This window comes from Trifolium pratense, linkage group LG2, assembly GCF_020283565.1.
Source record: "Trifolium pratense cultivar HEN17-A07 linkage group LG2, ARS_RC_1.1, whole genome shotgun sequence".
Taxonomy (NCBI): Eukaryota; Viridiplantae; Streptophyta; class Magnoliopsida; order Fabales; family Fabaceae; genus Trifolium; species Trifolium pratense.
The window spans coordinates 12,864,625-12,878,614 of NC_060060.1; the positions used below are offsets into that span (position 1 = coordinate 12,864,625).

The following is a 13,990-nucleotide window of genomic DNA, read 5'->3' on the forward strand; positions in this document are numbered from 1 at the left end:
GTCTATTTCAATCTGTAACTCATTATTAGGATTTTGGTACTATTTATTTATCAATCAACAAATCATACTGACATTGATTAGAAAATAAAATACTGACATTATATCAATCAATTGGATGCACGATTTTTTAGTATTGTACTACTACTAGTATATTATTATCAGAGTTTCAAAACAAGGAAGAATAGGAGTACTAGTATTATGTAGTACTAGTAATTAATTTATAATAGTAAAAAACTAATAAAAATTAAATTTAAGCATAAATTTTTGAGTCTTTTGCTCTCAAAAAGTTGAAATTTTGAGTCTTGCAAACAAATGTCTTGGAACATACTCTCTCCGTTTCATAATAATATAACCAAAAAAATATTTTCACGCTTATTAAGAAAAGTAAAATATGATGATTTCAAGATTACTTTTTGTGTTTTTGTTGAAATAAGTTTCATGGAAATATGTAAAAAGAATTTTTATTGGTTATTGATTATGAGGAAAAGAAGAGAGAGAGTAAATTAAGTAAAAGTTTACCTTGAAAATGATAAAAGTTGGTTTTTCTTGCTTATAATTTTGGACATAAAAAAATAATTTTTTTTTCTTATAATATGGGACGGAAGAAGCACGTGAAAGAGCTAAAAAAAATTTTAAAACTGATAATAACATTTAAATTTAAATATTTAAGGTGTGTAATACTGATACACAATTTTTAAAAAAATGTTTTTAAATTCTTAGTAGTATTTGTGTAAATTATTTACACAATTAAAGTCGTCTTGATTATACCACTGTTTTTAAAAAATACTCTTTGATAGATAAATTGTAAGTATACAATTATCGTCAAGTAGCAATTAAGATATCGTGTCCACGATGATTGTCTTTATCTTTGAACCAAAACAATTAAATCAATGCTTAAATGAAAATAAAAGAATATTTGGGGGGTTTTGTTCATAAGAATTTGTTGAAAACGAATATTGAAATTTTATCGAACAATTGGCGGACGATTAAATCTCTTCGGTTCATTTCATAGTAATTTGTTTGGTGAATCATATTATATACTCATGAATTACTCAACTAGTTTCAAGATTGAATCAATAAAATGATTATTCCTAATCTCTTGGATAATAATCCTCTCACTTAATCACAACTCCTCAATCTCTTGGGTGAATTTGTGTTTAAGTGAGGTTTTCACAAGCATTGATTCCTAAATCACAATCAATAAACCTAAATTTCTAAAGTGATCATCAATTGTTCAATCATTCCCAGGTCAATAGCTAATTTTCATTCTCATGATAAATCAACTATTAAGTTCATCGTATCATTTCGTCAAATTATATGAAGCATCGGGGCCGGCCCAACACAATGTGGGGCCTAAAGCAAAAATTAATATGAGGCCTAACAGGAAAATGTGTATTTTTTAAGTAAAAAATATTGTAAGAAATAAAAACGTAAAATAAGCCACTAGATTAAGTTTAGTGGTGAAGGATTTAGGTGATATGCATGAGGTCCTAGGTTCGATTCTTATTACCAACATTGTAAACAAAAAATAAAAGGTAAAAATTATATTTACAAAAAATTAAATAAGATTTTTTTTGTAAAAAAATAAAAAATATATCGATTTTATTTGTAATAAAAATAAAATATACTATTAAAAAAATACTTCTATAATATGAACAAAATAAAAAATATGATTTTTATTGAATTATATTTGTTTTATTCATTTTAATTTAATTTATTTGTTTCATTTTTTATATTATTTTAAAATGTATTGGTTATATAAGTTAAAGCTTAAGAGTATTTTTCTGAAGAACATTATAAAAAACTGTGAAAAGAAAGGTGGAAAACAACACCAAGCGTAGGAGTAAAACCTGGAAAAAGAAAGAAAAAAAAGAAAAAAAAAGAAGCTTCCTCCCACTAACAAATTTGATGCAGTAAAAACAGTGAAAGGAGAAGAAAACTAGGAAAAGAAAAAAAAAAAAAAAAAAAAAAGGCAGGCCTCACTAGGACTCAAACTCGTGTCCCATGAAAGATACTTACAAAGCGCACGACCAACTGGGCTACGGGGCCTCGCTGACAAAATTGGAGGCCTAAATATACATATACTCGAGTAGTTTACACGTATAATTATTTTTGGGGCCTATATCCTCTATAAAAAAATATATTTTTTGGGGGCCTAAAACTAGGGCTTGGTCTGCTTTACCCTTGGGTCGACCCTGAAGCATTAACCGGAAAGAATAATTGATTAAAATTATATCATAATCTATTCATAAAGAGTTAAGTTCACATGGTTCAAACAAATTACAATAAGAATCCCATAAAAATTCAATCTAAGAATCTAGAAATTCATATTAAAAGTAGAAATTACATGAAGAAGAAGAAATGAAATCTTCATGACAAGAGGTTTTGTAGTGTTTCAACCCTCTGTTCCTTGCTTGAATCCACATCAATTGAGCTCCAATCTTCAATTTTGGTCCCAAAGTTCGTAACCTTTTTCCTGGTGCAAGAACAGCTCTTATATAGATCAACTACCAGTTTTTGCACATCATGCTCGGTTTCCTGCGCATCATGTGCAAGTGGCAGAAGTGTCACTGCCATTTGCGCATCATAATCCACTTTCTTGCGCATCATGCGCAGTTTTCTGCCATTTCAGCAACAGTTTTTTTGACCGCTTAATTTTGACATTTGAGCCTGCCACCCCATTCTTGGTGCCACTTGATCGATGCATAAATCTTGCTGTAGAGGCTGTAATGAACAGAAATCTTCTAGGCTTAACTACACATTTGGTCTCATACGTTTATTTTAGGTTTTAATCTGGTCCCTTACGTTTAAAAAGTACTAATTTGGTCCCTTACATTTATTTTAGGTTTCAAGTTAGTCCTTTCCGTTAGTTTTGTCACTAACACCGTTTGAAGAGTAAACGTGTCAGCGTGTCCAAGTGCCACGTGTCAGTCCACATATGCAAATTGACTGCCACATGTGACAAAATTGACAGAAATGACTAACTTGAAACCTAAAATAAACGTAAGGGACCAAATTGATATTTTTTAAACGTAAGAGACCAAATTGAAACCTAAAATAAACGTAAGGGACCAAATGTATAGTAAAACCTTTCTTCTAGCACAAACCAACTCTTTAAAATTATGAAATTCTCTTATTCTAAGCTTAAAAATAATCAAAATGTCCTCTAAATCTTCCTTGAATTTAAGTCACTTTTTTTTTATACAGAATTTAAGTCACTTTTAGCGTGTAATAACGGAATTATCACTCCCTCAATTTCTTTTTATTTGTCACTTTTGATCACCGCACACATGTTAATTTACAACTTTCATCATTAGTTATATATTTTAAGAAATTATGAATGGTTTATTTTTTTAAAATATTCGTCGAGATAAATTGAACAAAATAACATCTGTTTGTATACATTAATAAAAAATATGATCAAATTAAATTATGTAAATAATACACATGTAACAACACTGCTTTTTTGACACAAATACTCCAAAGAAAACACTATTATACCGAAGAGAAATATACATTTTTGACACAAATGAATAAAGACACCATATATTTATATGGTTTTCAAATTTTATTTAAATCCTTTTTCTCCCTCTTTTCTTATAAGTATGAACTTCAAGGGAATGAGCATTAGACTCTCCGGTTAAATTTTGAATTTATAGTGTGATAAAAAAAATGTTTAGTATAAACTAAATTAGCTAGATTATTGTAAAAAAAAATAAAAAATCAGCTAGATTATTCGTTATTAGCTATAAGACTTTGTTTGGCAAAAAATAGTGGATAACGAATAAACTAGTTTATAAGTATGAAATGACATAAAAAAATATATATTTAATAAATATTTAATTTTTTTAAGTAAGATGACAAAGATAGATAAACTATAAGCTAAAAATATGAACTTATTAAAATGAGCTTAAATTTATTCGTTACAAGCTAATTTATCGACTTTTGGGCAATATTTTACAAAACATAGCATTAGTCTTCCATTTTGGCACAGTGGCAGCCTCTGCCACGCTGGACATAAAGTGCATCACATTAATTTAAGATTTTTTCTTTTTATTTTTTTTTTTTGGTCAGGAAGATTTTTTCTTTTTAATCTTAAGAAAATGCAATAATACAAAAAAAAAAAAAAAAAAAATGAACAACCACCGAAGAATAAGAACAAAAAAACGCGAAAGCATTATCCTCTTGCACTGTCTGTATCAGTATCATCAAAATCAACACATAAAATTAGTGCGCCCAATTTCTCCCTAAAACCCTAAACCCCAAATTCTCAAATTTCTCAATTTCTGAAATCAACCAAATGTCTCACTCTCAAACGTTACCACTCAAGAAACAACAAGCTGAAAACCCATCAGATGATGGTTCTTCTGCTATTAAACCTTCTCGTCTCAAAATTTCATTACCCTCTGAAGATAGTGACAAAAAGGTAACACCTTTATGTGTTTTTAGCTTCAATCATACAAAAAAAATTCAACCCTAATTGTGCCTGTATTTTCCCTTTGCTTTTTTGTTATTTTGCTTTGTTGGGTTACTGATAAAAATTGAATTTTTGGTTCAGAATGTCAACAAGAGGGTTAAAGATGTTGAAATTTGTCTCCCTATAGTTTATGGGACTATTGCATTTTATCTGGGTAGGAAGGCTAGTGAGTAAGTTCTGATTTTTATTTTTGCTTAGTTTTATTGGTTATGGTTATTGATTTTAGATTTTGTTGCAATTGTAATTATAATTTAATTAATCACTGAATTGAATGCTATTAGGTCTCAATCTCATAAGTGGACGGTTTATGTACGCGGAGCTTCTAATGAAGATCTTACCGCGGTGGTTAAGAGGGTTGTGTTTCAGTTGCATCCTAGTTTCAACAACCCAACAAGAGTTGTTGAATCACCGCCTTTTGAAGTATCAGAATGTGGTTGGGGTGAATTTGAGATAGCTATCAGCCTCTTTTTCCACAGTGATGTCTGTGAAAAACAGTTGGATTTGTGAGCTTCTTTTTGCTTCCTCTAGTGCATTCGTTTTTCGCTCGTTACTTTGAGGTTGCACTTTTTTGAATGACTTTTGTTTGTTTTTATAGGTATCACCATTTGAAATTGTATCCTGAAGATGAATCTGGCCCGCAGACTACGAAGAGGCCTGTTGTCATTGAGTCTTACAATGAGGTTGTTTTTCCTGAACCTTCTGAGAGTTTTCTCGCACGCGTGCAGAATGATCCTGCTGTTGTTGTTCCTAGGCTTCCGGCTGGTTTGAATTTACCAAGCCCGGGTACATTTCTTCCAATGATCTTCTGATTTTTATTGTTATTATTACTACTATTACATTTCACCTTTCAAAAGCTATTCTTTATAATCCCATTGTGTTGGTTTCTGCAGTGCCAATTGATTCTAGGAATGACAACGAGAGAGGTGACACCAAAGACCATCCACTAAGCCAGTGGTTCTTGAACTTCTCAGAAGCTGATGAGCTCTTAAAACTAGCATCAGCCCGCCAACAGGTTCTGGTTGCTTTGCTCTATCATGCATTTTCTATTTGAATACGCTGTTTCATGACTAGAAAATTGTTAGCGGCATTTATTTCATTACATGTTAGGTTTTACTTTTTCTTCCGTAAAGTGACATTATATCTAGTTATGGGGACTACATTTTGAATATAAATACAATCAATTCAATTCCTTGATTCATTCCTAGTGTGCAATTAATCAAGATCATCTTTTCACAAACGATATGCGTATTGTATTTGTCTGCATTCTTGTTTGTAGTTTAGGAGGCCTTTATTGGATGGTGAAACTTAATGGAGTAATTCGTTGTTTTTGTATTTGTCCACATTCTTCTTGTCTGTAGTCTAGGAGGCTTTTATTGAATGGTGAAACTTAATGGAGTAATTCTTTTTTTTTCGCCGAATGTTTTATTTGTTTTGCACTAGTTTGGATGTATATAGTGAGCACTAAATTAAATGCTCCTTTTGTGCACATGTTGTGGATTTCTCTTTCTTAATAGTGAAAATAATTTGTTAGTCTTGTAGTACTTGAACTATTTAAAGTCTTTTAAACATATTGTGAACTTCTGTGCTAACTAATAACTATGTTTGCAATGTGTTAGGTGCAAGCTCACATTGTTAAGCTGCGAAGACAATTGAATTTGTTGGAAGGATTACCTCCGGCAAAACAACCTTCTGGTTATGACTTATGAATGTACATGATTTTTATCTCGAAAGTATTTTTTTGGGGATTTCCCTGTAGGGTTAAACTTGGAAAGATTAGTCATGAATAGTTGTGTGTATATATACACATCATCTTCCTGCTAGATTGTTTTGAATATATTTCCATCTGTAGAAGCCAGTAGTTTGGAATTTTAAAAGAGACGTGGTACTTGGCGTTTATGCTGAAACTTTTACATGGTGAATCAGTGATAGATATTTGTATTAACAGTACTATGTGAAGTTTAAGTATTTTATCTTAGACTTAGATTTCTATCTAAATATACATATTTTTTATCATCTAAGCCGAACTTAGATTTCTATTTATTAACCATTGTGTTAATAACTTTTATGCTTAAATTGACACAGTATTAATGACTAGTGTTATTGATATGTTTTTGTATGAAGTTACATATACAAAGAGTGTAGTGTGTCATGGCATTATTCATGTTATGAGGATTTCCCTCTGGCCATTGCAGCTTGGATAGATTATGTTCCAGCTGATATGTGTAGTCGATTTTTCGGTGCTAATCTTCATAAGTGGATTGTTCTTAACATCTATCTTAATGTGATTGATGGTCTTTTTGAACAAGTGTGATTGATGGTCTTGATGTTGAGTGTAATGCTTTTTGGGATATGGTTTGTCACTACATATTGACATGGAGAAATAAGGAACCTCGTGATGAGAATGTTGTTCGATCTTGCTACTCTTGGTCTTGTTTTCGTAGGCTAACGAAGGAGTATGCACAGGTTGGTCAAACGGTGGATTTCATGCAGCGTGCCCCTAAAGTGTTGGTGTTTGTTCGTTGGGTTCCTCCTTCCATTTAAAAGATTGATCTCTTTCAATAAATATTTTTTCATACGCAACGATCAGAAATCAATTGAACCCTATACGTTATTATCCAAAACAAAATTTTCTTCTGTGTTAACAAGATGTAAAAATAAAATATTCAAGTGGTAAGGTATATTATAGTATAAGCACTGTATACTACATAATATATACAGTATACGCTTGCACAAAGTCACTGTTTATTCACTTTCTCTTCAATAACTCTATCGAGAGAAGGAAACTCTTCCTACATTGTTTCACTACCAAAACAAGAACTTGGCAAGGAAAATAAGGAAAAGTAATAACATGGAATTATTAATGTAGTAACACTCCTTAAGCTTTTGGAGAGTCAACTTCATGGCTTCCCTTCTTTTTAGAGAAAAGCCATCCTATCAAAGGCATCATTGTCTTTTTCTTACCTTTCTTGATTGAATTAGGTCTCACAAGTAACTCATCTTTATTAGGAATAACATGAGCTAATACATGAGGGCTAGCAAATTTCACATATCTTCTTTTTTGGATTGTTTCCTCGTTATCATCATCGTCGTTGTTATTGGTTTGTGTTTTGATATCCTTGTTGGTTGCATTTGCTATGAACTTGATGTCTTCGGTTGTCTCTGGAATAGCGCATCGTTGTAGCAACTTCAATTCTCTTGCCTTTGTCTCTTCCAACTCTTTCTTTGTTTGGTCTAGTTCCTTTTTGAGGGATTTGATGCATTGAGCTAGGAAGTTAGCTTCTTCTTTTGTTCCTTCAAGTTTTTGCTTTGTTTCTTCTAGCTCAGATGCTAATGCTCCAGTTTTGGATTGTGCACTCTCTCTTTCATTTTCTTCATTTTGCATCTTAATCATTGCACATGTATAATCACAAGAAAATTAATCAGAATTTATGCACCCTCTTCAATTTCAAACCTCATTGAATCAACAGTTTAGTCATTGAAATTGTCGATTGTAAAATTAACAAAATTATTGAACGATACATAAATTGAGAATCTTCAATCAAATGTGTTCGAAACCAATTTAGCGGATTGAATTAATTAATCGATGGAAGACATGTGACCTATAAAAAATTCAATTTCAAAATTATTTTAAAATATCATTGTTTAAAAAAGTAAATTTTGTGTCACTTGCAATCTTATGAACTACATGACGATGAACTTATATGTATGTAAAGTTTAACTAGTGATTATACGCGTCAGGGTTCGAATTCAATACTTCTGATCGATTCGATGCAAACTGAAATTTATTAACCAGTTGAGTCAAACTAGTTCGTTAGTAGCAATAAAATGAGAATGTAAAGAGAAAGAACCTCTTTGAGCTTGTTGGCATAAATTTCTCCAGCTAAGACTCTTTCTCCAAACAAAAGAACAGCTTCCTTAACTGACTTGAATGGAGCTCCAGTGTCAATCTCTGCACGTCCCATGATCAATGTTCCACCTTCTTCTCTATCCATGTTATGCTATGAGCTAAATAGTACCAAACTTTACTTAAAATCCAAACACAACAAATTAAAACTATGATAGAATTAAATCAATTAATGGCAAAACGTGTATGAGTGAATATATTTGAAGACAAAATTAAGCACCACAGAAAGAGCCCCATTTAATACAAGTAACAAATATGTGAACTATATAGTACTAAGGTTCTTAGTAATGAGTATTGTTGGTGTAATAATTGGTTAACTTGAAAAGAAACTTTTTTTTCTTTGCGTCCACTTCACTAGTATTTCGTTAATTGAAGTTGACATGTTAGTTAGAGTGTCTTGATAATTTAGTTAGTTCAATCTATTTCAAATCGAGATTTTTGAAAGCACTATTTTGCAGCATTGATTAAGACTTGTCTCCTATCAAATAATAGATTCTATACTAGTAATTAATCACTTATTATGAGTTCTATTATTATGCATGTAAACTTTTAGAAAGATATTTAAAATGGGGTTTTTCTTGTACTTAAGGAGAATTTTTATTTTTTTGTATCCGGTACTTTGTCCAAATTGGTAATTAAATAAAGTAGAAAATTTCTCAACGCACCCACCCACTTTCTCCCCCACTTCCCAAAAAATTCGGAAAACGTTTTCCGAATTTTTTATAGTGTAAATTTTACACTAAAAAACAGTTCGGAACGTATTTTCCGAATTTTTTTAGGTGCGTTAGGGAGTGCAGGAGAAATGTTGAGGTGCGTTGAGAAATTTTCAATAAAGTAGTCATTTGTCCAACTCACTCTAGTTAGACCTACTTGTAAATTTTTACAATAAAGAATTTTATTACATTTGTTGAAACATAATGTTGAATTGCTAAAAGAAATTAATAATCTAATGTTTATTGAATTCATTATTTTTCCTTTTCTAATAATAAAAATAGTATCACATTAGTTTAGAGATTAAATTATATTATGTTATGTACCAACAGTATAAATTTTTGTTTACAGTGCATACAATCAAATTACAGCATAATGTCATTTTCTTATGTTTGGTTCTAAAACAGTTTTATAATTGTCTATGACGAGTGATTGAACAGTTTAAAAAAAGTTATAACCAATGCTGTTTAAAAATTAAATCATTTGCTTTATAACCAATTTTTTTTGACCAAAGGAAACTCATGACATTTCATTAGCAATAATAAAATCGATATAAGAGGGTACATCAATGAAAATATGGAAACTAGCTAGAGATGATGCCACATTTACTAATATATGAGCGGTCTCATTGGCTTGTCTCCTAACAAACTCAACCCGAGAGTTTCTAAAATGAGAGGTATGAATATATTGACAATCTTTAATGACATCTCCTAACCCAGAAATATCTCTTGCTTTGCTATGAAACTTTGCAACAACATTCTTAGAGTCAAGTTCAAAGTCTACATTCTCCAATTGCAACTCTTGGATCCACTTCAAAGCATGGAGCAAACCTACCGCTTCTCCGGTGTCGACATCGAGAATGGGGGAAAACCATTCAGTTTTTGCAAGGACAAAACTCCCTTGATCGTCTCGGATACAAATACCAATCCCTGTCCTATTGCGCCTTGCAGAGAAAGAAGCATCAACATTACACTTATATCTTCCTGCAGGTGGTTTTAACCATACCGAGTCAACATGTTGTTGTTGCGGAACGGTTCGTCGTCGTTGTTGTTGTTCCTGTGCTACATTCCACTCCATGATTAAGTTTCTTGCTCAGTCACACACCACATGTAGTGCTTCACTATGATTCTTCCATATTTTATTATTCTGTTGCTGCCATATACTCCATAACAACGCTGCAAAGAGAGAGCGTTCAGCTGTTCCAAGAACCTGCAACACAGAAAAAATTGTACCAGTAATTTCGGCATTATTATTAATGTGTTGTTGTATCATGTTCCACCAGCCCACATTCCGCCACAGAGATTCACTATTTTTACACAAAAAGAAAACATGGTGACTGTCTTCTAAGCCATCATCACATAGCACACAAGAATTTGGACAATTAACCCCTTTTGCGTTAAGGCGAACTCTAGTTGGAACACAGTTACGACATAACCTCCAAAGAAAATTCCTTAATTTAGGTGGAGATTTTATCGTCCAGATTAAATTCTAGTGTCCCGAAACTTGTAGGTGAGAAGTATCAATAGCATCCACAACGCAGTAACGATAAGCACTTTTAACAGAATAAATACCATTCTTCTCATATCTCCAAATAATCCGATCATTCTGAACCGACGCAAGAAGAGGAGTTTTGAGAATTTTTGTTGCGGTATTGTCATCCACTAGGTCTTGAATTAAAGGGGCATTCCACCTTTTTTCATTGCCTATAAAGATGTCAAATATAGTCATATTTGCTAGTTCCTCATGCAAATTTGGTGGTGTTGGAATGATTGACCCATCTGAAATCCACCTATGATTCCACATAGGAATGTCATGCCCAGACCCAACCACCCATTGGTAACCATTTCTCACTACAAATGCTACGTCAAACGTAACTTGGGTTGTGACCAATGCTTGAACTAAGAAAATCACTTCGAGGAAAATATTTAGCTTTGAAAATTCTAGTGATTAAACTACCTGGATTGGTTAATAAGTTTCAGGCCTGCTTACCAAGCGTTGCATAATTAAAAGCGGTAATGCTCTTAAAACCCAAGCCACCAACATTTTTGTGCATCGCTAAGCGTTCCCATGATAACCAATGAATATCTTTAGCCTGCTCATTATTGTGGCCCCACCAGAACGAATTCATCATCTTCTCAATTTGACAATTTCATCACTAAGAGAGTGTGGAATTAAGAAAATACTCATAATGTAAGATGGAATAGATTGCAGAACTGACTTGATCATAACCTCTCTGCCTGCTTGAGAGAGACAACGGCTGCTCCAAGAATTAATCTTTTTCCAAATTCTATCCTTAATGAACTTGAAAGTGGCCTTTTTACTTCGATCTACCATAGAAGGTAGTCCGAGGTATTTTCCAGTCCCCAGAACTTGTTGCACTCCTAATCAATTAGCTATTGAATTCTTGATAGGATATAAGACATTTCTGCTGAAGTAGACCTCAGATTTCAACAAATTTATTGATTGGTCTGAAGCAATTTCATAAGTAGAGAGAATGTTCTTCATAACCAAAGCCTCATTTTCTTCTGCTCTAAAAAAGAGGAAACAGTCATCTGCAAATAATAAGTGAGAAACAATGGGTGCATTTCGACAAATTTTGGCCCCATGAATATCACCTCTATCCTCGGCTTTCCGGATAAGTGCCGACGAACCCTCAGCACACATGATAAATAAATAAGGCGGTAATGGATCACCTTGACGCAATCATCTCCCGGGTACAATAGGGCCCACCATGTTCTCATTGAAAATGACGAGTAATCCACGGTTTCAACACATAACATGATCCATGAAATCCATTTTTGAGAGAAACCCAAAGTGCTCTGAACATCCTTTAAATAATCTCAATCAATCCTATCATACGCTTTGTTGATATCCAGTTTAAGCGCTACTTCGCCTTGCTTTCCTCTGGTCTTAGACTTCATATGATGAACAATCTCAATAGCGGTCATAGCATTGTCTAAGATTGATCTCCCAGGAACAAACGCCGACTGATATTCAGATATACATTTATCAAGAACATGTTTCAGCCTGTTAGCAAATACTTTTGCCACCACCTTATAAAGAACATTACATAATGTTATAGGTCTCCAATCTTTCATGGAAGTTTGGTTGTCACCTTTAGGAATTAACGCAATATTAGTCGAGTTCAAAGTAGTCGGAAAGGAACCTGATTCCAGCCAAGAACAGCCTGCTGTGTATATTTCATGCCCACACATATCCCAAAAGTGTTGATAAAATCCCGGATTAAAACCATCTGGGCCTGGACATTTATCAGCTTGCATAGAGAAAATGGCATCCTTTAACTCATCAAAGGTGAAAGGTGCTGTCAACATATTGTTATCATCACTAGTCACCGAGGGAGTTAATGCATTTAGCACCATATCACGGGAGCTATTCTGTTTCTGGTAGAGAGATGAAAAATAATCTTTAGCAATTGCCATCATACCCTCTTGGGAACGACACTCTATCCCATTAGCATCATATAAACGAGTAATCCTGTTCACTTTCTTCCTTGCAGTAGCAGCAGCATGAAAAAACTTCGTATTTAAATCACCGTTCTTATACCAAAATGTTTTGGCACGTTGCTTCCAAAAAACACCATCTTGTCTAAGGAGGGAAGATAATCTCCTCTTCAAGGCATTATAATAATTAAGATTTGAATTATCAACATGGTCCCGAACCTGCTCCAGCTTTTTATGATATTTATCAATGTCCTTTCGCAGGTTCTGGAAATGTTTTTTGCTCCAGCTAATCATATCAGATGCACACAGTTCAAGTTTATTGACAATACCTTGTGTTGAAGACAGTTGCCAGCACTGCCGCACAAAGCTCTCAAACTCAGGCTCAACTAACCAAGCATTTTCGAATTTGAAATGTTTATTCGAAATGGAGATGGAATTTGAAGGATCACATGATAGCCAAAGGGGGTAGTGATCAGACGATGTTGCAGTCAGACACTCTAGTCTTGCATTAGGAAAAATTTGACACCAAGCTTCTGTTGAGAGGGCTCGATCCAACTTCACCTCGATTGCTCTATCTGTACCCAAACTCTTGAACCACGTAAATTGGTAACCTTCCATGTTCAAATCAAACAAACCAGCATCTGATACAGCTTCCCTAAACCCATTAATCAACCAATTAGCTCTATCGACTCTGCCCTTCTTTTCATCTGAAGATAATATGTCATTGAAATCACCGATAATACACCAAGGTAAATTAGAAATATGAGAGAGTTAACGAAGAAAATTCCAAGAATCTCGTCTATGTCCTCCTTCTGGATAACCATAAAAACCCAACACATAACACAACTCATTTATTTTATTCGAATTAACCAAAGTCTCATACAAAATCATAACATCCGATTTATACTTACGGATGAGGAATTTTAAATTAATAACTGCACTCGGGTTTCCCAAGCCCCGGCTGTTCCAACTTATTATACTCATTTTTCTGGGCAGGCCTGATTTCCAGGACCTGCCCTTACAATGTTTACATCAAACAGAGGGTTACAATTCATAGTTATGCCATTTCCAGCAGTCTTTTCAGCAGTCTTGCTAGTTCCAGCATCCACACTAGCTTCAGAAGTTATCTTTGGGTCAATCTTCATTGCATCAATAGTTATTACAACATGTGTTTCACCCATACCTTTAGCCAAATGAGAACTTTTCTTCGAAACAGCACCTTCAATTCCATCGTCTGCAGAACCATGTGGAACAATATCCAGTTTTTCCTGAGTAGTAGTATCCTTGTATTTTGGTATACGCGTGCTTCGAGTATCTGGGCCTATCAACATCTGTCTCAGCCTAGCAGTGGGAGGAGAGGGGGGCAGAGTTTGAACTTGTGTGGTGATGAGCTGATTGTCTCTAACAGTCTGAACAATTTCTATGCGAACAACATTT

At 33.5% G+C, this 13,990-nt stretch overlaps 3 protein-coding genes across 3 annotated transcripts; 1 reads left to right on the plus strand and 2 right to left on the minus strand.

The window, feature by feature from the left end:
* The first annotated feature begins 4,140 nt into the window (after positions 1-4,140).
* On the plus strand, positions 4,141-6,490 carry LOC123907727 (transcription initiation factor TFIID subunit 14b-like). Its single transcript, XM_045958096.1, has 6 exons — positions 4,141-4,426; positions 4,559-4,647; positions 4,759-4,980; positions 5,073-5,260; positions 5,368-5,489; positions 6,094-6,490. The coding sequence occupies exons 1-6, from the start codon at positions 4,301-4,303 to the stop codon at positions 6,181-6,183; spliced, it is 837 nt and encodes a 278-aa protein (XP_045814052.1). The 5' UTR covers positions 4,141-4,300; the 3' UTR covers positions 6,184-6,490.
* Positions 6,491-7,202: 712 nt separating this feature from the next.
* Positions 7,203-8,604, minus strand: LOC123907728 (WEB family protein At3g51220-like). Its single transcript, XM_045958097.1, has 2 exons — positions 8,326-8,604; positions 7,203-7,859 (listed from the first exon to the last, which is right to left on the minus strand). Exons 1-2 carry the CDS (start codon positions 8,467-8,469, stop codon positions 7,353-7,355), a joined length of 651 nt encoding a protein of 216 aa, XP_045814053.1. The 5' UTR covers positions 8,470-8,604; the 3' UTR covers positions 7,203-7,352.
* A 1,007-nt stretch (positions 8,605-9,611) lies between these two features.
* LOC123904213 lies at positions 9,612-10,169 on the minus strand. Its single transcript, XM_045953900.1, has one exon. It carries the CDS (start codon positions 10,167-10,169, stop codon positions 9,612-9,614), a length of 558 nt encoding a protein of 185 aa, XP_045809856.1.
* Between the last annotated feature and the right edge of the window lie 3,821 nt (positions 10,170-13,990).